Source organism: Vulpes lagopus, chromosome 24 (genome assembly GCF_018345385.1).
Source record: "Vulpes lagopus strain Blue_001 chromosome 24, ASM1834538v1, whole genome shotgun sequence".
NCBI lineage: Eukaryota > Metazoa > Chordata > Mammalia > Carnivora > Canidae > Vulpes > Vulpes lagopus.
The window spans coordinates 9,698,275-9,723,291 of NC_054847.1; the positions used below are offsets into that span (position 1 = coordinate 9,698,275).

The window sequence follows — 25,017 nt, forward strand, 5'->3', positions numbered from 1 at the left end:
TGCTATTTATGTAGTTGACTATTAATGAGATTTTGGAAAGTTTTCAGCTTGGACTATTATGAATATACCTGCTGTAAACATTCTTCTACATGTTCTCTGATAGACAATTATTTGTATTTCTACTTGGTATGTATTTAATAATAAAATCACGGAGTCACTGGGTATGTTCAACTTTAGGAGATACTGCCAAACCTATTTCCAGCATGGTTATTCCAATTTATAGAGTTCCAGTTGCCCCATATCTTTACCAACAATTGATACTATGTGTCTTTTCCACTTCAGCCATTCTGGGAGTATATAGTGGTCACCACATGGTGGTTTGAATTTGTATTCCTCAATGACTAGTTAAGTTGCACATTGTTTCATATGCTTACGGACCATCTGGATGTCTTCTTGTGAACTGCCTTTCCACGTTGTTGTTGTTTTTTTAAGATTTTATTTATTTATTCATGAGAGATGCAGAGAGAGAGAGACAGAAACATAGGCAGAGGGAGAAGCAGGCTCCTCGCGGGGAACCTGATGTGGGACTTGATTCCAGGACCCCAGGATCATGACCTGAGCCAAAGGCAGACACTCAACCATTGAGCAACCCAGGTGCCACCCCTGCCTTTTCGAGTCTTACCAATTTTTCTATTTAGCTGTCTTTTTCTTACAGGTTTATAAGAGCTCTTTATATATTCTAGATATGAGTCCGTTATCAAAGAAAGAGAGAGAGGGAAGAAGTGCAAGTATTTTCTCTCACTCTCTGGGTTCCTTTCTTGAGATCTTGAGATTATTTCTTTTGATGAACAGAAGTTCTTGACAGAAGCCAAATTATATATATATATATATATATATATATATATATATATATATATATATATATTTTTTTTTTTTTTTTTTTCCCCCCTGTGATGGAAGCTTTTTGTGACCTGTTTAAAAAAATCTTTCCTGATCTCCAGGATATTTGCTTATATTTTCTTCTAAAAGCTTTGTTATTTGAAGTTTCACATTTAGATCTGCAACCCATCTAGAATGGATTTTTGTGTATGGTCCGAGGTTAGGTCAAGATTAATCTTTTCCCACATGGATATTTATTTAATTTGTTTAGCTGATGGGGAGCACAGGTGGCTCAGCGGTTTAGCGCCACATTCAGCCCAGGGCCTGATCCTGGAGACCCGGGATCGGGTCCCACATCAGGCTCCCTGCATGGAGCTTGCTTCTCCCTCTCCTTGTGTCTCTGCCTCTCTCTGTGTCTCTCTCATGAATAAATAAATAAATAATCTTAAAAAAAATTTTTTGTTCAGCTGATTTACTGAAAGGCTATCTATTCACAAGCACTCCATCATCCTTTTCTTCACAAATCAAGTAGCTATATTTGTGTGAGTTTGTTTCTAGACCCTATTCTGTTCCACTGATCATTTTATTGGTTTTTTTGTTTTATTTTGAGGTACGATTGACATTTAACATTTTATTAATTTCAGGTACACTACCTGTCCTCTTTGATCTCATTAATTCCTCTATGACTATTTTGTTTCGGGAAGGAATGTAGATGATCTCTTCTTTCATCAATAATTTTTAATTTACAAGTCCTAAGAACTCAATTTCAAAGCATTGTGTAAACTCAATTACAAAGCATTATCACCTGGTCCTCTGCACATAATTTCTTTTTTTACAGTGTCAATTACTAGGAATATAGATGGTTAGAAAAATAACCTACATGGTGCTACTTGACAACTACATGTGAGTTCTCTATGGCAAGTCCCAAGCCTGTTTTGTTCACTACTATCTTCAGTGCTGCCAAACCAGTAAAATCAATGCTTGGTATATTACGGACATTCAATAAACGTTTGCTAAGTGATTATATTACTTTGAAGACTGTGGAGATGGGAACTTTATTTTTTTTTTTTTAAGATTTTATTTTATTTATTCATGAGAGACACAAAGAGAGAGAGGCAGAGACATAGGCAGAGGGAGAAGCAGGCTCCATGAAGGGAGCCTGATGTGGGACTCGATCCCAGGACTCCAGGATCACGACCTGAGCCAAAGCCGGATGCTTAACCACTGAGCCACCCAGGTGTCCCGAGATGGGAACTTTAAAATGAAACTATCAGTTTCTTTTGAGTTAATCGGCTTTAATAACTTTTCCAACTAATTAGGAAATTTCTTCTCTAACTAGGAAAGCATCTACTTCAACTGACCTATACTCTCAACACCAGGAGGATGTGAGAAACAGACATCACCAGGAAGAAGTCTGAGGTGATAATGAAGGCAACTGTACATCTTTTGTAAAACAGGCCCAGTTTTGGTCCTAACAATGAAGAGTTGAAGAACTACATGCCAAACAAAAGGTCTTTTGAGTTTTTTAGTCCAGCTTCTGTTTGTGGCAAGCAATATGTTGAAATGAACTCGTAACAGGTGTTGGTAAAAGGTGTCTCAGAGCCCTCATCTTGGGAATCTCCTACTTCACTCTTATCTATGATTCTTCACCTTATTATGGATGGACAACATGACATAAAGCATGAAAGGAAAGGCATAAAAGCATGGGAAAGGCATAAATGAATTTTAAAACAAATAAAAATTTTAAAGATAAGCCTGTTAAAAAGTTAACATTTATGAAGACTTGATTTAAAAAAAGGGCTACTTTATAATTTTGTAGAAAATTGTTACTGACAGGAAAACAAAAAAACACTATTCTAAATAATAGAGAAAAAATTTATCCAGTTTCAGTTAAATTCAGTTAAAGAAGAACTGACATTACTGCTGTAAGTATATTTTCTTCTGAACAGATGCCTTAGAACTGCAATGGAGAAAGAATTTCCTCACCTGGTCACAGCATCCACCAAGAATGGTCCTGGGGGAGAAATCAGCGAGACTACTTCTCTGTTACCATGTTCCTCCTTCTCTGCCAAGCACAGTCCTTCCAGTCCATTGGAAAGGACACCACTCTGCTGAGGGAGACAAATACCATGTCTGAACAGAAGTGATAACATAGGCCTGAGCATCAACAGTTCAGCTCCAAGTCATCTTCCCTAATGATTACGGTAGTAAGTAAGAGGATTTTGATGATCATGGCTATTTTGGTTTGTTCACCAAACTTCACCTCAGGTTTTTAGTTTTGTTTTTGTCAGCATCCTTAAGCCTTTACAAACAGGAAAGGTAAATCACTAGTTTGAAGACATTAAGTTCAGATAACAAGGCTTTGAGAATGCCCTCACATTTTTAAGGAAAAACAAGAGCCTGGTAATCCTTTAGGCCTTACTCTGAAAGGGTAACCAAAATAAAAATTGTAAATATCATTAACTTACTGGTACAATCCACCGTGGTGTGATCATGGATGTTGAAGATACCTAAAATAAATTTTATATATGTGTTTACTTTTAGGGAAGACTTCTTTTCATAACCATTCTCATAATGTTTTCTTCTACTATGGAATGCATCATAGAGGGAGACAGTCCTCAATGGCTCCCCCTGCGCTGACATGCACTTTGAATCCAAGATCCGTTTCTACAACACAGATGCCATACTCACCACTTAAGAAACTATCATAATTCTGAGAATCTTTTTTTTTTAAGATTTTATTTATTTATTCATGAGAGACACAGACAGAGAGAGAGGCAGATACACAGGCAGAGGGAGAAGCAGGCTCCATCCAGGGAGCCTGATGTGGGACTCAATCTCAGGACTCCAGGATCAGGCCCTGGGATGAAGGCAGGTGCTAAACCACTGAGCCACCCAGACATCCCGAGAATCTCTTTAATTTAAAAATGTTCTACTCTAAGAATGCTCCTACTATTTTCAGTTCATTAATAATAGGACTCCTCTACCTTCCAACCCCAGCATCCAGTTTAACATTTTAGCCTTCTTGGTAGCATCTTGAAAGTGGACTGTGACTAATCCAAATGAACAGCACAAAGAAAGTACAGAGGAAAAAAAAAATCTGTTTAGGTCATTCTCTAATTTCATGCATGCATATAAAAACACTCACATTGTTCCTGATACATAGGGGCTTTGTTACATTCTTTTTAATGTTTAATTTTCTAGATTTTACTTCTATGTATAGAATTATACGCTAAAGAACTCCTATTTTATAGAAACTTAGACTAGTCTGTCCTTAGACTCATGGTTTCAGATTCTGATAAGAAAAAATTTACATAAGTCCATGTCTCATTAATAAGTTAGGAAAGCACCAGAAGAATAAAAATACAACATAACTTTCCCACCAATATTAAGAAAATGCACTTTTACCATAGGAAATACGAGACAGAGAGAGAGAGAAAGAATATGCGGTAAAGGTAAATAAAAAATGTTTTGGCAGAAATAAGTCCTATAATAACCATAATTAGAGTAAATATAAATGGATTAAACTCAATCAGAGGAGATCCTCAAAGAAGATTTAAAAAACAAGATCCAGCAAACTATTGTTCACAAAAGGTCCACTTATAGCCAACAGATACAAAAAGGCTGGAAATAAAAGGACAGGAAATTATATACCAGGCAATATAAACTTAAAAGAAAGTTAAGGTGTCAATTTTATAGGAGCCAAAAGGGAAATTAAGAGAGAAAAAAGAGGTAAGGACGGATACTTTAAAGTACTCAAAGGAGTTAGAGAAAGTATAATTACCATTAATATATATGCATCTCACAGCATATCTTCAAAATATACAAAATGACAGATTTAGCAATAGATGAGAACTGAATTAATCAATTGTAGACAGATATAAAACACACTCTAGAAATTGACAGAATATTAAAGAGAATCAGCAGATTAATTAATGAAAGAATTCAGCAAGTATGCTAGACACAAAATCAACTTATGAGTTCAACAGTAAAAAATTAAATACCATTCATGATATCAACAAAACTATAACAAAACTATAAAGTATTTAGGATTTAGCCTAACAATCTAAGACTTACAGAGAACATTTAGATGAGAAAAAAATAGAAACATGTATCATATTCATGAAAATTAAATATCATTAAAATGCTAATTTTCTCCAAAATAATCCACAAATTTAATATAAACTCCATTAAACTGCCAGCAGAATTTTGGGGGAAACCTGACATGCTGAAATTTTAAGTAAGAATATACTAGGTATCAGTACAAAGCCAAGGTAATAAACACAATAGCAGACAGCAGAAAAAGAGAGAGCCCACCACTGGAACACAACAGAAAGATTAGTAACACATCAACTGGGAAAGGATGAGTTCTTTAGAATATTGGTAAAATTGGCTCTTTTTATGGATAAATACAAATTTGAGTTATATTAAAACCACAACTGACATCCTCCCCAAACCTCAAACTGTTCAAATTTGTTAAAATCTAAAGGTTACAGGTAAAATAAAATTAAAGCCAATAGAAATCAACAGAAAACAGTATCTCTTATGACCTCAGGAGATGGGATGGCAGATGAGGAAGGATTTTTTCAAACCCTAAACCCCAACTACAACAAGAAAAAATGAAGAATGCATGACATCAGAATAGGTTTCTGTTCAGTGAAAGATATACACCTGTTTTACTCATCCACCTCCACAGTGACAGACATAGGTTGTCTCAATGTCCTTGCTACTTGTCACAAATGACAGTCATAAAAATGCCTCAGATGTGCTAAAATACAGAATAGCAGAAAGTATTTTTAATACCTAAGACTGACATGGAATTCGTATCTAGACTATACAAGGAATTCCTGAAATCAAGAAAAAAGGCAGGAAATCTGATAGAAAAATGAGTAAAAGATACATACAGGTGACTCAACCAAAGAGGAAACCTAAGGCAGCATTAAAATAATGGAAGAAATAATACCATTTAACTCATGTGAACTGAAACAATGAGACAAACCCACAAAGACAAAAAAATATTAGAAAGTCAGATAAAGCGCAGGTTAAGGAGAAACTGCTCATAGGACTTATAAACTGTGGAAACCATTCTGGAGGCAGTGAGCAATACCTAGTATTCATATAAGCATGCAACCCAGCAATCCCATTTGTGGGTATCTAACCAACTCTCTACCGTAAAAGAAATATGAAGACTTTTTTTCGACGTTATATTAGTTTCAATTGTACGAGTCAACAATTCTATGTTTCTCAGGTGTGCATCATGCTAAGTATACTCCTTACCCTCTTCATTTATTTCATCAATCCACCCACCCAACTCCCCTCTGGTGATCACCAGTTTGTTCTCTGTATTTAGGTCTGTTTTATTGTTTGTCTCTTTATTTCCCTTGTTCTTTTTTGTTTCTTAAATTCCACATGAGAGAAATCATGGTATTTGTCTTTTTCTGTCTGCGTTATTTCATTTAACATTATACCCTCTAGCTCCATCCATGTTATTGCAAATGGGAAGATCTCATTCTTTTTTTATAGCTAATTAATATTAATATTAATTCCATTACACACAAACAGCCCACATTTTCTTTATCCATTCATCTATCAATAGATATTTGAGTTCCTTCCATTTCTTTGCTATTATGAATAATGCTGCAATAAACATAGGGATGCATAGGTCTTTTTGAATTAGTGTTTTCATTTTCTTTAATGGAATTACTGGATCAGATAGTAATTCCATTTTTAATTTTTTGAGGAAACTTCATACTGTTTTTCACAGATGTTTATCTAAATAAATATGTGAAAGGTGCCTGGAAGGACATATAGCAAATACTTTAGAATGAGTACCTTAGCGAAAATGGAAAATGGAAGTGAGGAATGGAGGACAAAGGAAAATAAGATAAGCAAAAGAGAAGCCTTGCATGGACCTAGGAAGATAGTCTGCCATGGACTATGAGGTATAATTAATTTGAGCATCTGACTTAAAAAAAAAAATGGATACTATCCTATTGGTCTTAGAGATATCTTCTTGTCACAAGTTTATTTTACATATTTACCAATTCCCAAACTGATAGGAATCTTAGTGCTTTCCACAACTTCTTCCTAGCCTTAGTAATATATATTTCTGCTACAGATTTTAGGTTCTCTCTTTGTTCCTCTCAGGGAAGATGGAACTTTATCATTTGGACACTTCTTCAGAATGGTAACTGTAATGGAGATAAACATAAAAATATGATAATAAAAGTCCTTCCCTCAAGAAAATGCATACTTTATTTAAATATAAAATTTTTTACAGCTTTACTGTTTTATTTTTTTTTTTAAGATTTTATTTATTTATTCATGATAGACATAGAGAGAGAGAGAGAGAGAGGCAGAGACACAGGCAGAGGGAGAAGCAGTCTCCATGCCAGGAGCCCGACGCGGGACTCGATCCCAAGACTCGGAGATTGCGCCCTGGGCCAAAGGCAGGCGCCAAACCACTGAGCCACCCAGGGATCCCAGCTGTACTGTTTTAATTGATGAAAGGTTTGTTGAGTTTTTTTCAGAATACAATAGCCTTCTTAAAGCCAGTTTAGAATATAACAGAAAAAAAAGATCTCATTAACAATAGCAATGTTTTCATTTCAGGAAGGATCTGAAAATAATAAAAATAGAAAGGACAGATTATATTATTATAATATAATAATAAAAATAAAAAATATATTGGGGGAACTATAATGACAAAGTTTAATAAGAGATACAATAAGTCTTGAGTGAGAAAAATATTATATTCTTAGCTAAGAACACAAATTATCATAAATATATCAGTTAATTTACTTATGAATTTAATGTATTTACAAATAAAAATCCAAAGGAATTTGGAGGGGTGGAACTAGAAAAAGTCATTCTAAAAATCTTCTGAAACAATTCACCAGTAGAGTAACAAAACAGCTACATAATGATGCTTGTCTGGCCATATTCTGGATCAAAATCAATTAAAAAGCTAAAGTTCTTAGAAGAGTGTTACAGTTCTAATAACAGAGAAATCTGTCAGTGTAACAGAACAGGGAGCCCATATGTAGACTCTAAAATGCATGAAATTCTAAATTTTGATTTAAAACAAAAAAAGCATTCTAAATTTGCAGGGAAGGGAAAACATCAGTGACATAAAGTTGTTTAATAAATTTGATTTTCATCACCGAATCCACTTGTGAGAGAGCACACAGAACAGGATCCTGAGCTCGGCCCCAGGGAGTCCTGCTCTGGCTTTAGGCCATCTTGCATTAATCTTTCAAGTTACTTCTTTGTTCTCATAAAGGATCATCATGGCTCAGCACTGACATTATCCCTTTGTCTTCTGCTTGCTCACTTCTCTAGACTTGTGATTAATTCTTATTCTTTGTAGAGTCTCTGTTTATTGATCTAAGCTGGTGGTTCCCAAAGGGTGGTTCCCAGACCACATCTGCATTACCTGGAACACGCTAGAAATGTGACTTTGCAGGTCCTAATCCCCACACACCAAATCAGAAACTCTGAGGGTGGAGCCCTGCAATTTATGTTTTAATACACCCTCCAGGTGATTCTGATACACACCCAAATGTAAGAACTAAGGATCTAAGCAAACATCCAGCTCCAGAGAAAAGGACCATCTGTACTTCTAAGCCTTCAGAATGACATCTAGTTCCCATAGCAATTCTTATCATATTACTCATAACATACTGAATGAGTTATTTGCATACCTTTCATCTCAACTACATAGCAATTCTTATCATATTACTCATGAGTATCATATTACTCATAACATACTGAATGAGTTATTTGCATACCTTTCATCTCAACTACATAGTAAGTCTTAGAGGGAAAGAATTGTTTCTTTTTTGTATTATAATTTGATCATAGTACCCAACACAGTATCTCCTATACTGCAATAAAGATTGATATGTTCAATGCTAACCATTCGTATGTTGTATGTCCTTACTGTTTTAACTCTTTATGTTTATCCCTACATATTTCCTCTCATGTTATTTAATATGGTGTTGAGATTACAAATAGGCATGTAGTAAAATGTGGTTACTGTACAGTGACACATAAATTTAAACTGGTGAAATTTTAGTAGAAAGGTAAGCTAAGTGGTTGCTGAGATACAATCTCTTATTAAATGAACAGTTTAACTACATGGTTAAAAAGGCAAAAATTGGAATGTAGCACAATGTTTTTTCAAAACAGAAATTCCTTTCCACCTTGTTGTTCAAAACATACTTACCTGAGGTGTGACTGTGTGGTCCATCAGATTCTCAGTTAGAGATAAAAGTAATGCATCCAATTCATCTGTAGCATCCTATGAACAATAAAATATATATAGCTGTTGAATGACTAATCATCAAACTACATCTTTTCCATATCCTCTCAACTTACAATTCTGACCCAGCCTTTGTTTGGTGTTAACCTTTAAACAAATAGGGACACTCAGAAATCATGGTTATTATATTGATTCCATTTTGCTTGGAGGGGAACCTAGATTAGAATCAGAAGTTGAAAAAGTTGAAAAAGCTACAAAGTTTTAATGTGGGAGCATCTGGGTGGCTCAGTTGGTTAAGCACCTACCTTTGGCTCAGGTCATGATTTCCCAGTTCTGGAATCAAGCCCTGCACTGGCCTTCCTGCTCATTGGGGAGTCTACTTCTCCCTCTGCCTCTTTGCCCTACTCATGCTCTCTCTCTCTCAAATAAATAAAACCTTAAAAAAAATAAAATGTTATGTGAATTTTCATTAAGCTACTCTTTTTGGGGAGACAAAACTTGCATAGGGTTAAAATTTTTTTGGCTCTTAGCTCTTAGACTAAAAGAAAGAGATAAAAGGTTCAGGACGGGAGAGAGTGAGTAAAGATGATGCCTAAATTCCAAAGACTTCTTTATCCAGATGTACTGGTACTTCACTGTTTGAAAGAGAGTACAGTATGAACTTCCCCATAAATGTTCATACTTTTTAATTAGTATTTGAATCACCTAATGAATGATGGAGCTCTATACTACAGAGAAAGAGAGAGAAAAAGACAGAAAGAGATAGAGAAAGTAAGTAGGCAGAAAAATTCAAAGAGAATAAAATAGAAAACTCTGGTCTGGAAATAAAATAAGTTTCTAGGATGTAGTCCACATAATAAAAAAGGCCCTTCATTTATACAATCCTATTTCCATCTATCTGGCTTAAGGCTGTGGTCATTCTCCTATTTATGTCTCAACATTCAACTTAATGTGATTCAACTTAATGTAATCACATGTAGGAAAAAATTGTTCCCTCACTGCTCACATCTCCTCCTCTCACGCCACCGTCTCCCACTCTTGTGGCCTGAGGGCCCCCAAACTGTGTATGTATCACTACCACAGGTATTAAAATTCTCTCTCCCAGTGGAATGTAAGCAGTTTTAAAAAAGAGGCTATGTTTAACTTTTGAATTTTTGAAACTACCATGGTGTCCAGTACATATTATAATATGCAATAAATCTCTGAATTAAATGACCTCTGTTCCAAAAAAATCTCGGTTTCACTTAATTTTTAATGATCAACGATCGTCAATATCTCTTTTTAGAATTTTAATTAGCAGAAAGGAAGCTCCTGACTGGAGATATTTTAGGTTGGATTTTTTTTAAACCCAAAAGTCTGAAAAATTATACACCAAATCTTAATTATACATGGTCTTTCAATAGCAGGAATACAGGTGATTCCTAACTTTTTCTTTTTATGAAATATTTGGCAAATTTCTAAAATAAATGCATTTATGTAAAGAGCAAAATGGTAAATGTTCATTTGCAAGGATAATTTTTCATTTAACTTGTAAATTAAAACAATCAATGAGCAATGTACTGGGTTTCTATGATTTCTGGACTGGTAAAGGTGTGACAAGGTACAGAAAAGCAGGGACTGCGACGACGAGCTGGTTATACTGTAACACAATGACAGGGTGCTGGTATTTCAAGCAATCAATATTTAGTGCCTACTATGTGCTGTCTGTTTTGAGATACTAGGGAGGCATAGCCAGCATCAAAAAAACAAAATACAAAGACTAGCTAAAACAAAAAGACCAATGACAGAAAAACTGAAGAAGTAGCCCAAATCATGAGCCCAAATCTCATGAGAGATTTGACAATAGGATTCTCTCTAGAAAACTGAGGCTCAATGCTTTTCTCACAGCTTAAGTTCTGGTGTCAGTCAGAAATCATCAGATGTCTGTGATTATACCACAGGACTCAACTCAGTATGGTCTTTGGAGAAACTTTCAAAATTAAGTGTTGTTACCTTAAGAACAGAACCATTTGTTGCAGGTGTGGTATGCATCAGAGCAAGAGAATCTTCAGGGAAAGGCACATTATTCTCATTTAATATAGCACTGGAAGAAAAAGATAAATTCAAATTCACATCATGGAGCACCTATACAAGCATAGGGAGCATATCTGAAGAAAGAACTTCAGAAAGAAGAAGAATTCACATAAAGAAGAAATAACAATTTGTGAGGAGCATGCCAGCAGTGTTGCATTTATATGCCTTTGTGAGACCCTCCTCCACCCACTGTTTAACAGTCTTCATATCCACAATGGACTCATTCACAGATGGATCAAAATGGTAGACTACTTGCTTCCCTCCTATAATCTCACTGAAGTTCAGAAAAGATTTATCTTAAAAAAAAAAGATACACAAAAAGGGTAGATCAACTGAATGATTTTTAAAAGCTGTTGTTAAATACATGAATGAGAAAACTCAGTGAATTAGAAACTAACCAGAATATCTGAGATATGAGAGAATAGTCAGAAAACCACAGAGAGAAGCCCCATGCTGGAGAAGGCAGAAACACCTCAAGTGCTCCAGATGTCACAAGAGGACTAGTCTGGTGAGAGGATGCCAGATAATTTGTTACTAGGCCTGGCAGCAGGAATCAGATAAGAGAGGCTTCAACACAATGAAGGAAAGGGAGGGAAATCTAGAGCCAAAAGACTATCATCCACCATGATAACATATGCAGGAGGAAATCCCAGTCCTCCTTAATATTGCTAAAAGTGTGTAAACAGGAGCAGGTCCTGAAGTCTACAAGAAGAATGAAAAAAAAAAAAAAAAAAAAAAAAGAAATAAATCCTAGATTGGAAAAGTCAGACATAATTAGTGAAGTGGAAGCTTGGACTGTTTCATCCACAACAATGGGGCAAAAAAAGACAGATGAAAAACAAGAAGGAATAATTATGGGGTGCCTGGGTGGCTCCGTTGATTAAATCATCTGCCTTTAGCTTGGGTCATGATCTTAGGTTTCTGAGATCGAGCCCCATATCCAGCAACTCCTCAGTGGGGAGCCTGCTTCTCCCTCTCCCTCTGTAGCTCCCCCTGCTTGTGCTGGCTTTCTCTCTCTGCCAAATAAATACATTTCTTTTAAAAAGGAATACTTATGATAGAGAAGTCTTCAAGCTATTTCAACTGATACTCAACATTCAAAAAGATAATGGTTTATGATTTTCCAGAACTGAAAAAAAGACATATATAAGTCTTCAGAATGTAAAGCCAGCTTGAACACTAACAAAAAAATTTTTTTAACCTATTTTTAGCAATGAAAATGCAGTAAACATTTTTCCTCAACAATAAGCAGTAAAATGGAAAAGAGAGAAAAAATAACTTTGTGCTTCAGGAAGAAGCAACAGCTCAGAGGAAAGGACTCAATAGAAGCCAAAGTGCACATTAAAAGGAATGAAATATGTCTTATAATGAATTCTCCCGCCCTTCAAGAAAAAATTAGTAGAGTTTACACTGCTGCAAAACACAGAAAGGAGATGAAAAGCTTCTGCAGCCATTCTGCTCAGCATGTGTCATGACCCAGCAATTTCACTCAGGTATACACCCTAAAAAATCCTCACAACATGTGTAAGTAAGAACAAGTACAATGTTAATTTGGAACAAACACCGGCTCATTAATAAAACAATGAATGAACTGTGCCTGACTTATGTATTGGTAGTTAAAATGAAGGAAGCATGGATAATTTTATAAAATTCAGGTATGTCAGAACAAAAACCAGTGAATTATATACTTTAACAGGTGAACTGCACAGTATTTAAATTTTATCTCAGTAAAGCTGTTACTACAAAAATAAATGATCTGAATAGCCATTTCCCCAAGGTAGAAAAGATACTCAACATTAGTCCTCAGGTAAATGAAAATCAAAACCAAAATGAGACACGCTTCATACTCTCTAAGATGGCTGTAGTTTTATTTATTTATTTTTTAAATATTTTTTTAAAGATTTATTTATGATAGACAGAGAGAGAGAGAGAGAGAGAGAGAGAGAGAGGCAGAGACACAGGCAGAGGGAGAAGCAGGCTCTACGCTGGGAGCCCGACGCAGGATTTAATCCCGGGACTCCATGATCACGCCCTGGGCCAAAGGCAGGCGCCAAACTGCTGAGCCACCCAGGGATCCCCTTGCTGTAGTTTTAAAGATGGAGAATAATGAGCACTGGAAAGGATGTGGCGAAACTGGTACCCACATACATTACTGGGGGGAATTGAAAATGTTGTAGCTGTTTATGGAAGACAGTTTTACAGTTCTTCAAAACGGTAAACAGAGTTACTACATTGACTGACTCAGGAGTAACCCTCCTGGGTATATAGAGAATTAAAAGCATGTCTACAAAAATTCTTATATATGAATATTCATAACATAATAGTCAAAAAGTGGGAACACACAAACGTCCATCAATTGATATATGGATAAACAAAATTGGTATATCTAATACAATGGAATATTATTTGGCCCTAAAGAGGAGTGAAGTACCAGTGCATGATACAATGTAGATCAACCTTGAAAATATTATGTTAAATGAAAGAAGCCAGATACAAAAGGCCATATATTATGTGATTCCATTTATATGAATTGATCAGAGTAGGCAAATGCAGTATGTGGAGAGACTGCAATGGGTGTGGTGTTTCTTTTAGAAGTGATATAAATGTTATGGAATTAGTGGTAATGGTGCAAAATCTCGTCAGTGTACTAAAAAGCACTGAACTGTATATTTATAAAGGGAAAACAGTATGGTATGGGAATTACAACTCAATAAAAAAAGATAAAGGAAAAATGGTCTAAATCTACTACAGCAAAATGTAAAAATGTTACAAAGCTTAATATTTGGTACACAGACAATATATAATCTCCAGTTTTGTCTATGCTTGAAATATTTCCTTTTTTTAAAAGGGGGTAGGGGTGCCTGGGTGGCTCAGTTAAGTGGTAGCCTTCAGCTCGGGTCATGATCCTGGGGTCCTGGGATCCAGCCCCACATTGGGCTTCCTGCCTAGCAAGGAATCTTCTTCTCCCTCTCCTTTGCTCCTCCCCCTGCTCATGCTCTCGCTCTCTCTCAAATAAATAAAATCTTTTAAAAAGTGTGTGTGTGCGGGGGGGTTGTTGTATGGCATGGGGACAAAACAGATAACATAAAAGATTAACAGAAAAGGAAAGGTCCAGAAATAGACCCAAGATTAAACAAGAATTTAGGGGATCCCTGGGTGGCTCAGGGGTTTAGCGCCTGCCTTTGGCTCAGGGCGTGATCCTGAAGTCCCGGGATCGAGTCCTGTGTCGGGCTCCCTGCATGGAGCCTGCTTCTCCCTCTGCCTGTGTCTCTGCCTCTCTCTCTCTCTCTCTCTCTCTCTCTCTCTCTGGATCGAATCCCGTGTTGGGCTCCCTGCATGGAGCCTGCTTCTCCCTCTGCCTGTGTCTCTGCCTGCCTCTCTCTCTCTCTCTCTCTCTGTCTCTCATGAATGAATACATAAAATCTTTTTTTAAAATGTTTAAACAAGGATATTTTAATACATTTCAAATCGTAGGAGGAAAATAGATCATTTAAAATATCATTAGCCATTTAGAAAAGCAAATCTAGAAGTTGGAGTACACTCTAGGTTCTTTCCAGCTTTAAGAGTTTAGGTTCTTGGGCAGCCCCGGTGGTGTAGCGGTTTAGCGCCGCCTGTAGCCCAGGGTGTGATCCTGGGGACCGGGGATCGAATCCCGCATCGGGCTCCTTGCATGGAGCCTGCTTCTCCCTCTGCCTGTGTCTCTGCCTCTCTCTCTCTCTGTGTGTGTCTCTCACGAATAAATAAAGTCTTTAAAAAAAAAAAAAAAAGGAGTTTAGGCTCTTTCCATCTTTAAGAGTTCAATGACACTTGGCAGTCCTAACCCCATTATCCTCAAACTGGCAAAAAAAAAAAAAAAAAAAAAAAAAAAATTTATCAAGTTCTAAAAGGCTCTAATAATGACAGTATTTAAAATGTTGTGGGCCAACTGATTTACTGAAATTAATTAAAATTCCAGTTTTATCCTGATCACCAATTAGTGTATTTGTTGAATACTAACTATAAAGTCATATATACAAAGCATGCTATATGCTTAAGGGCTATTTTGACTACAATATCTAGAACTGAATATGATTAATTAGGAAATTCCTCATTGAATACGTTTTGAATAATGGGAAAAGTAACAGCATTCATTCATTCAACAATGTTTAGCACTGACTAAGCACAAAACACTGGATATACAGTGATGAACAACAATACAAATTGGCAAAGAGCAGGGGATCAAAGCCTAGCAAAACGAATAAATGGCCTGATACTCATTAAGAAAAAGACAAGCAGAAGGGACTTGGAGAGAAAAGCAAAGAATTTTACTCGAATAATGGCAGAGCCCACAGTAAGAAAAAGTTTCTAAGACCACCACGATAACAAAATGGCACCAGAGTTAAGAGAAATAACATATATTTTTCACCATGAATAAGATTAAAAATATCTTTCAAGATTGCTTTAGCTCTGCAGTTTGATTCAGTAAAAGATGGGAATGTAGGAAGACTAATTAGAAGTATCTCCAGATAATCTAAAACTTGGTAGTAAACAGCTATGTAATGCAGTAAAGACAAGTTAAGAAGAGAACAGCAACTTAATTCCATCTAACCCAGACCTGTACCTGTTTGCAGCAGCATCCTGAACATTGGAGTTTTTATGACTTAGTAAGCTATCTTCTCTTGTAACCTAAGAAAATGAAATCATAAAAAAAATTAAGCATTTGTTGAAGATACTAAAAGTAACAAGAAATTTACTTCTGGTAAAAAGAGAAATATCACTTTGCTTCAGTTCCAGAGGTTATCATACCTCTGAAGGTATCAGTACTACACCTAGTATGGTCCCATCCCATACCCAAATTAATAATCTACACTTCCACTTCAGTAGTACACAAATTCACACCCTTTACTAGACAGCTCTCATTTAAGACACCATGGTGTGTTAGTAAATATATCAGAATCCCAAAAAGATTCAATGCCAGGACTTTTGGAATTTACATGATGAGAAGAAGAAAGAGATGTTAAGTGGTATATTCGGCTTTTTATTTTTCCCTAAAGACAATGAATTTATTAGGAGGAAATTCTAAAATATTTTTCTGAAGAGGTTTTTTTCCTCTAACTTTATTGAGGCATCATTACATACAGTAAGTGCACATGTTTTAAGGAGTTTGATGAATTCTGAAAAATACGTACAGGTGCATAACCAACACCAGAGTCAACATGTGTAACATTTTCACTACCCTATAATGTTCCCTTATGGCCAATGCAACCCCATCAAAAACCTTTACACATGGTAAACAGTGAGCTGTATGTTCTATAATTTCATATAAACGGAATCACAATACCTATCTTTTTAGAGTCTATTTCTTTAGAATAGCATGAAGTTTTTGAGATTCACCCATGGTGCTACACTAATTCATTCCTTTTTATGTGCTGAGTACCATTCCACTGAATGGATATACCACAATTTGTTTATGTTTACCTGCTGATGGACATTTGGCTTGTTTCTAGTTTTTAGCTATTTCGAATAATACTGCTAGGAACATTTGTGTACTGTGTGAGCCTGTTTTCATTTCCCTTGGGTAAATACCTCAGAGTGGACCTGTGTGGTCATGTGGGAAGTACATGCTTAATACATTGTCAAACTCTTCCTCAAGTGTTTATAACATTTTATATCCTTACCAGGAGTGTGCACAGCAGAGCTCCATCATAGCCAACACAGGGATGGTCAGTTTTTAATCCTGGCCATTTTAGTGAATGTGTTTTTCAGCATGAAGTGTGATGCTACCTGTAGATTTTTTCATTGATGCCCTTTCATTATGCTGAAGAAGTGCCATTCTAGTTCTAGTTTGCCATAAGCATTTATCACAAATGGGTATTGATTTCTGTGAAATGCCTTTTCCATATAAGTTGAAACAATTTACTTTTTCATATTGTGAACTATAAAGGTTTTTCAATAATAAACCAACTTTTTTCCTAAGGTATATGCTACTTGGTCTATTTTGTTAAGGATTTTTGGGTCTATGTATAAGAGGGGGATTGGTCTATAGTTTCTTTCCTTTTCTTTTTTTAAAGATTTTATTTATTTATTCATGAGAGACACAGAGAGAGAGAGAGAGAGAGAGAAGCAGAAACACAGGCAGAGGGAGAAGCAGGCTCCTCACAGGGTGACTAATGTGGGACTCGATTCCGGATCCTGGGATCAGGTCCTGAGCCGAAGGCAGACGCTCAACCACTGAGCCACCCAGGCGTCCCTATAGTTTCTTTTCATATGAAATCTTTTTCTGGCTTCGGTACTGGGGTAATATTAGTATCATTAAATGAGGTGGGAAGCATTCCCTCCTCTTCTATTTTCTGAAAGAGTTAGTGTGGAACTGTTATTTCTTCCTTAAAAGTTCAACAGATTCAACAATGAGGGCATCTGGTCCTGGATTTTCTTCATGGGAAGGTTTTGAATTATAAAATAAAATCTCTTTTATTTTAGGGCTATTCAAGTTATTTTTCTCTTCTTCAAGTCAAGAAAAATCCAAAAGTGTAAATGAAATGTAAGATAGTGACAATTACTACCATTGCTAATACAACATGTAGCTTCAACATGGGGGACTTCAACGCTTAAGTAGATGTTCTTTATGTGCCAGGCACTCACTGCTTCATGTCTTTTACATTTATTATCTTATCCTTATATTCTACCTTAAGGTAGGTACCACCAATATCCTTTCTTAAACATAATTAAACTGAGGCTCAAAGAATCTAACTTGCTAAGTCACAATACTAGTATGCGGTAGATTAGAAATGTGATTCAAACTCAAGATGTCTGATTCCAGAGTCTGCACTGTCATATTTTATATTTACCTTTTTAAAAAAAAAAAGATTTTATTTATTTATTCATGAGAGACATAGGCAGAGGGAGAAGCAGGCTCCCTGCAAGGAGCCTGATGTGGGACCCGATCCCAGGATTTCAAGGATCACAACCTGAGCCAAAGGCAGAGGCTCAACCACTGAGCCACTCGGGTCCCCCATATTTTATATTTATAGGCAAGTATTATGCTTTATGTTTATACTGGGGGGAGAGGATAGATAACTAAAGTATGAACAATATTCCACAAGTTTTGTCAGGTTCTCTTTAAGGCTTTTGCCTTGGGGCAGGATATGGAAAGTGTACCTTCTCAACAACAGGATATTCTGAAATTCTAGTTGATAACAATATTTGGTCAGATGGGCTTCTGTCCTGATTTCAGTCTGGAGTTTAAGAATGAAAGTTAGGGAGCACAAGGACAAACTGACTTTGAGAACATGGATGCCATAAACTTCATGGGGGCTGGTCCCTTCCCAATGCATCCTTCACAATGTCACAGCCAACTCCTTCATCTTGCAACTCTCTCTCTCGTGACACACAACTCTGCCAAACTGAGGGCAGATGGTTGGTGGGGAATAGCAGACTGGTAAAGAAAGACCTAAAACCACAGACTTAGTGTTGATAGGAACCTAAAAATCATTAGATTTTCTGGCTATAAAAGTGGCAAAGATTAGGGACTCACTTCTATAGGAATTTGACTTAAAAAGAAAAAAAACACACAACTTCTTATGCCCTATAGGAATGTGGCTTTAAAACAAACCAAAAACTTCTTAGGCCCTCCAAGGTCTTCACTCTCAACTTTTTATCCCATGACTGCCTGTTAATCTAGCTTGTACTTAGACTCAGGAAGGCATCTTGAGCACATGTCTGGATGATATTCTCTATCTCCAATCACTAAGTAGATCACTCTTCTTTAACACTCATGTACTTTATGTGTTTTCAGGTCTCTCAGCCTGAAGTCTCTTGTTCTTTTTCCTTCATCAGGACTATCCCCATTAAAGGCAGCTTACCTTGTGCACTGCTTCTACTTGAGCCTTCAAAATGTTACTCTTCAAGTCAGGAGGAACTCTCCTGGCATTTACTCCTGGGCTCTCAATGGCATTATTAAGACATTTCTCAGTCAACTTCATCACCTCCTCCTAGATATTAAAAATATACTGTAATCAATTCTGGTGGGCTATAATTGTATGGAAATAGGAAAGGGGCTAATGAAAGTTCATATTCAGACAACCAGGAAATCACATATCTTAAGTAGTCCTATCCTATTCCAAGAATAGTCACCTCCCACAGGAGGCTTCAAAGTAAGGTGCAATAATCACAAACATGATACATGAATTGGCAGGGATCTATAGAAATCATATAGCCCAATTTCCTGTCTTTAAAGCAACTGAATGACTACATGATCCAGGATAAATGCCTGAATTAAAGCACACAGGGAGAACATGTGCTGTTTGCTGTCATTTAACTGGATTTTAGATTAGGCCATACACAGGATAATAATCCCTACAATTATGGTGCTGTCACCAGATAGATGATTTTTGTTTAGGGTTATGTTATATAGCCACAAACAGTCACTCTCAGGTACAGACTATGAAAATAACAGAATAAAGCACAGAATAAAGACCTAGTCAGTGAAGGTCATAATGAAAACTAAATAAATCATTATGAAAAGAAATAAATGGAACAAAGCAAATTAAAAAGTTAGTCTAGGGGTGCCTAGATGGTTCAACTGGTTAAGTGTCTGGCTCTTGACTTCAGCTCAGGTCTTGACCTCAGGGTTGTGAGTTCAAGCCCCACATTTGGGGTCTAGGGCATGGAGCCTACTTAAAAAAAGTAAGTTTAAATCATCTGCATTATAACTGATACTTAAGATGAATAACAACAAAAACAATTATTATTATTACTGTGCTTGGTATTTAAGGCTGGTCTAAACAACAAACTCACTCTAAACGTTTTCTTAGTCTTAGAACAGCTTCTGTTCTGTAGAACAGGCTAGCTGGCATGTATGGCACTACACCCTACACCATTCTTTCAGATTTGGAGGACTTAATTAACGTGCTTATTCTTATTTGGTGTTTCTCAGTGTGATTTTCACACACCTGCCTCTGAGTGGGACCCTAACATCTGAATGAGGAAGGAGTTTCCCTAGTGATTTTAGTATGGAAAGAAGTCTGAGAATCACTGCTTTGTACTAAACTCTATTTATGCCTATGGCTGCCTCATCTTCAGAATGATTCCTACTAATTGCAGGAAGTCCCTAGGTCCTCTTTCAATCATGGCTAGTTTATACGGTATGATCCAACAACTCCACTTTTGGGTATATGTCCAAAGGAAACAAAATCACTATTCTGAATAGCTATCTGCCCTCCCATGTTCACTGCAATATTAGGCAGTGAAAGTATTAGGCTACTTAAACATCCATCAAAGGATGATATATTAAATGTGGCGAGTGTACATGTATATATGAAATATTATTTACCTTTAAACAAGGATATCTTAGCATAGTGAACACAAATACTGTAATAACTTTGTACTGTGACAGACAACTACTTACGGTGAGCATTTCATAATGCATGTAACTACAGAATCCCTATGTTGCACATTTGAAACCAATGTAAAATTTGATGTCAACTATACTTCAATTTATTTATTTATTTTTTAAAGATTTTATTTATTTATTCATGAGAGACACAGAGAGAGAGAGAGAGAGAAAGGCAGATACAGGCAGAGGGAGAAGCAGGCTCCATGCAGGGAGCCCGATGTGGGACTTGACTGATCCCAGGTCTCCAGGACCAGGCCCTGAGCTGAAGGCGGTGCTAAACTGCGGAGCCACCCCAGCTGCTCTCCTTTTTTTTTTAAATTGAATATATGGGCAAGCCCCAGTGGCTCAGCTCTGCCTATGTCTCTGCCTCTGCCTCTCTCTCTCTCTCTCTGTCTCTCATGAATAAATAAATAATCTTTTAAAAATAATAAAAATATCTTTTTGTTGTCTGATTGCTGAGGCAAGGACTTCCAGAACTATGTTGAACAGCAGTGGTGAGAGTGGACATCCCTGTCTTGTTCCTGATCTTAGGGGAAAGGCTCCCAGTGCTTCCCCATTGAGAATGATATTTGCTGTGGGCTTTTCGTAAATGGCTTTTAAGATGTCGAGGAAAGTTCCCTCTATCCCAACACTCTGAAGTGTTTTGATCAGGAATGGATGCTGTATTTTGTCAAATGCTTTCTCTGCATCTAATGAGAGGATCATATGGTTCTTGGTTTTTCTCTTGCTGATATGATGAATCACATTGATGGTTTTACGAGTGTTGAACCAGCCTTGTGTCCCGGAGATAAATCCTACTTGGTCATGGTGAATAATTTTCTTAATGTGTTGTTGGATCCTATTGGCTAGTATCTTGTTGAGAATTTTTGCATCCATGTTCATCAGGGATATTGGTCTGCAATTCTCCTTTTTGGTGGGGTCTTTGTCTGGTTTCGGAATTAAGGTGATGCTGGCCTCATAGAATGAATTTGGAAGTACTCCATCTCTTTCTATCTTTATATTTTATTTATTTATTTATTTATTTATTTATTTATTTATTTATTTATTTATTTATTATATTTACTATATATCTTTTTTATTCTTTCTATCCAAACAGCTTTAGTAGAATAGGTATGATTTCTTCTTTAAACGTTTGATAGAATTCCCCTGGGAAGCCATCTGGCCCTGGACTCTTGTGTCTCGGGAGGTTTTTGATGACTGCTTCAATTTCCTCCCTGGTTATTGGCCTGTTCAGGTTTTCTATTTCTTCCTGCTCCAGTTTTGGTAGTTTGTGGCTTTCCAGGAATGCATCCATTTCTTCTAGATTTCTTAATTTATTGGCATACAGCTGTTCATAATATGTTTTTAGAATCGTTTGTATTTCCTTGGTGTTGGTAGTGATCTCTCCTTTCTCATTCATGATTTTATTAATTTGAGTCTTCTCTCTCTTCTTTTTAATAAGGTTGGCTAATGGTTTATCTATCTTATTAATTCTTTCAAAGAACCAACTCCTGGTTCTGTTGATCTGTTCCACAGTTCTTTTGGTCTCGATATCACTTAGTTCTGCTCGAATTTTAATTAACTGTCTTCTTCTGCTGGGGGTGGGGTCTATTTGTTGCTTTTTCTCTAGTTCCTGTTGGGGATTTACCCCAAAGATTCAGATGCAATGAAACGTCGGGACACCTGCACCCCGATGTTTCTATCAGCAATGGCCACAATAGCCAAACTGTGGAAGGAGCCTCGGTGTCCATCGAAAGATGAATGGATAAAGAAGATGTGGTCTATGTATACAATGGAATATTACTCAGCAATTAGAAACGACAAATACCCACCATTTGCTTCAATGTGGATGGAACTGGAGGGTATTATGCTGAGTGAAATAAGTCAATCGGAGAAGGACAAGCAGTGTATGTTCTCATTCATTTGGGGAATATAAATAATAGTGAAAGGGAATATAAAGGAAGGGAGAAGAAATGTTGGGAAATATCAGGAAGGGAGACAGAACATAAAGACTCCTAACTCGGGGAAACGAACTAGGGGTGGTGGAAGGGGGGAAGAGGACGGGTGTTGGAGGGGAATGGGTGACGGGCACTGAGGTGGACACTTGACGGGATGAGCACTGGGTGTTTTTCTGTATGTTGGTAAATTGAACACCAATAAAAATTAATTAAAAATAATAATAATAATAATAATAATTATTATTATTTTTTAAAAACCTGCAACCTGCCCCAACAATATTAGTATCTTTAGTAACTATTCTTCAAGCTGAAATAATCAAGGGTAGCAGAATATTTGCCCCCAAAATATGCCACTTTGGCATAAAAATTTTTTTTTAATTTTTTTAAAAGATTTTATTTATTTATGACAGACAAGAGAGAAAGAGGCAGAGACAGAGGGAGAGGGAGAAGCAGGCTCCATGCACAGAGCCCGATGTGGGACTCGATTCCGGGACTGCAGGATCTCACCCTGAGCAGAAGGCAGATGCTCAACCCCTGAGCCACCCAGGCGTGGGATAAAAATTATTTTGAGCTTAACTGACAAGAAGCAGAGACAAAAGTTTTCTGCTCCACACCACCACACCCCATTTGCCTTAAAGCAAAAAATAAATTCAAAGGTGCCCCTCCTCCCCTCTACCTGGAAGGACGAAGGTTAATCCCTGAATACTCCAGACCCTTCTCAATGAAAAGCAAGTAATTAAATCTGCATAACAACTTTACTCTTGTTTATCAGGTTTACCATGTAATCTCCCCATAACTGGCCTCCCCTACATCTTTCTTTTGAGTCTAGCTGAAGATGGTATTTAAGCAGGAATTCTAAACTCACTCTGAAAGTTACTCATTTTTCCCTTGGTGTTTCCCTTATATTACATTAACTATATATATGTTAATTAAACTTGTTTTTCTCTTGTTAATCAGTCTTTGGTGACAGGGATCTAAGCCAACAACTCAAGAGGTTCCTATTATTGCCAAATAGGAAATATTTGGCTTTGTATTCATAAAAAGTATAATTTTTATTTACTCATTACATGATATATAACAGCTCATTGATCCCTGGAGAAATATGGCCTTTGTACAGCCAAGGTCTGAAAACTGCTTCCATTTCCTAAAGGAAGTTAAAAACTATTACCATACCTTCTGTGTCCAACTTGGGGGCAAACATAAAAAAGTTACTTGTAGAAGCAACTAAAATGGAGTCACTTATGTCAAGGATAAATATGGAGACAGTCAACGTGGGTGCACAAAAGAAACCTTACAAGAATTTATAGTTCTCAGAAACCAGCAGAGAACACTGGACAACCTATAAATGCCAAATCTGTTCACACCACCTCTGGACTTACTTGTTTCCCTGACTTAGCTACCCTGATCCAAATAAGAAAGAGGACCGCCAAAGCAACAAATCAGTTGGAAAAAAAAAAAAAAACTTTCATATTTGTGCCATAAAAAACCCTTAGTCTGTAGGATGCCTGGGTGACTCAGCGGTTGAGCATCTGCCTTTGGCTCAGGGCCTGACCCTGGGTGTCCCCAGATAGAGTCCCACATCAGGCTCCCCACAGGGAGCCTGCTTCTCCCGCTGCCTAATGTCTCTGCTTCTCTCTCTGTCTCTCTCATGAATGGATAAATAAAAATTTTTAAAAAAACAAAAACAAACAAAAAACCCTTACTTATAGTCTGTGAGCAATTCAGAACTCATTGCTCCTGCAGCCTTGAGATCTCTGGCTTGCAGGTTGCAATGCTTAGAATAAACTCTTTTTTTTTTTCCTCTGTTTTAATCAATGTGCCAAGTTTTGTTTTGGAGGTACATCTTGGTTATACCCTAAAAGGGTATAAGTCTGGATACAAACAAATCATGTGGTAGCAAATCATGTGGTAGTTAAATTCCTAACTATCAAGAGAAGGGGCCAACAAAGTATAATCCACGAGCCAAATCTAACCCACCACCTGTTTTTGTATATAGTTTACTGGAACACAGTCATGCTCATTCCTATATGGTTGCTTTTATGCTACAATGCAAGAGTAGTCCTAACAGATTGTATGGTTGGCAAGACTAAAATATTTATTATCTGACCTTTCACTGAAACAGCCTGCCAACTTCTAGTCAAGAGAACACAATCACCATATCTTATTTTTAATTGTTTACCCTAAAGAGACTAGTTGTTAAAGGCCATGCCACCTGCACCCACTAATAAATGCAGTTTAACTTTTGTTACTTTAAGCATTTTTGTAAAGATTAAAATCTTTACTTAAAAGTAATCTCTACACTCAACATGGGGCTCAAACTCACAACTCTAAGATCAAGAGTTGCATGCTCCACCAACTAAGCTAGCCATGCACTCCAGCCATGCTTTAAACAGTACTTTTTTGAACTGCTGATTGAAGAAGAAGAAAAAAATAATTCCCTAAAATGAAATTTGGAGATTAAAAAAAAACTTGGAATTGCCTCAGGTAATTAAGAGGATGAAGGTAATTTGAAAAATCTATAGATCTTGATACAGCATAGGCCCTAAAAGATT

The 25,017-nt window shown here is 36.7% G+C and overlaps 1 protein-coding gene across 5 annotated transcripts in view; it reads right to left on the reverse strand.

The window, feature by feature from the left end:
* EPB41L5 (erythrocyte membrane protein band 4.1 like 5) overlaps positions 1-25,017 on the reverse strand; it is a 142,428-nt gene that overhangs the window by 3,026 nt on the left and 114,385 nt on the right. For 3 of the 5 annotated variants that reach the window (XM_041739439.1, XM_041739440.1, XM_041739442.1), the window contains exons 19-24: positions 18,997-19,125; positions 15,756-15,820; positions 11,075-11,165; positions 9,047-9,121; positions 3,288-3,329; positions 2,806-2,930 (exon numbers count right to left, since the gene is read on the reverse strand). In XM_041739439.1, coding sequence (XP_041595373.1) covers positions 2,806-2,930; positions 3,288-3,329; positions 9,047-9,121; positions 11,075-11,165; positions 15,756-15,820; positions 18,997-19,125 — 527 coding nt within the window. The remainder of the gene's footprint in view (positions 1-2,805; positions 2,931-3,287; positions 3,330-9,046; positions 9,122-11,074; positions 11,166-15,755; positions 15,821-18,996; positions 19,126-25,017) is intronic. The other 2 variants (XM_041739443.1, XM_041739444.1) reach the window with 2 other exon arrangements.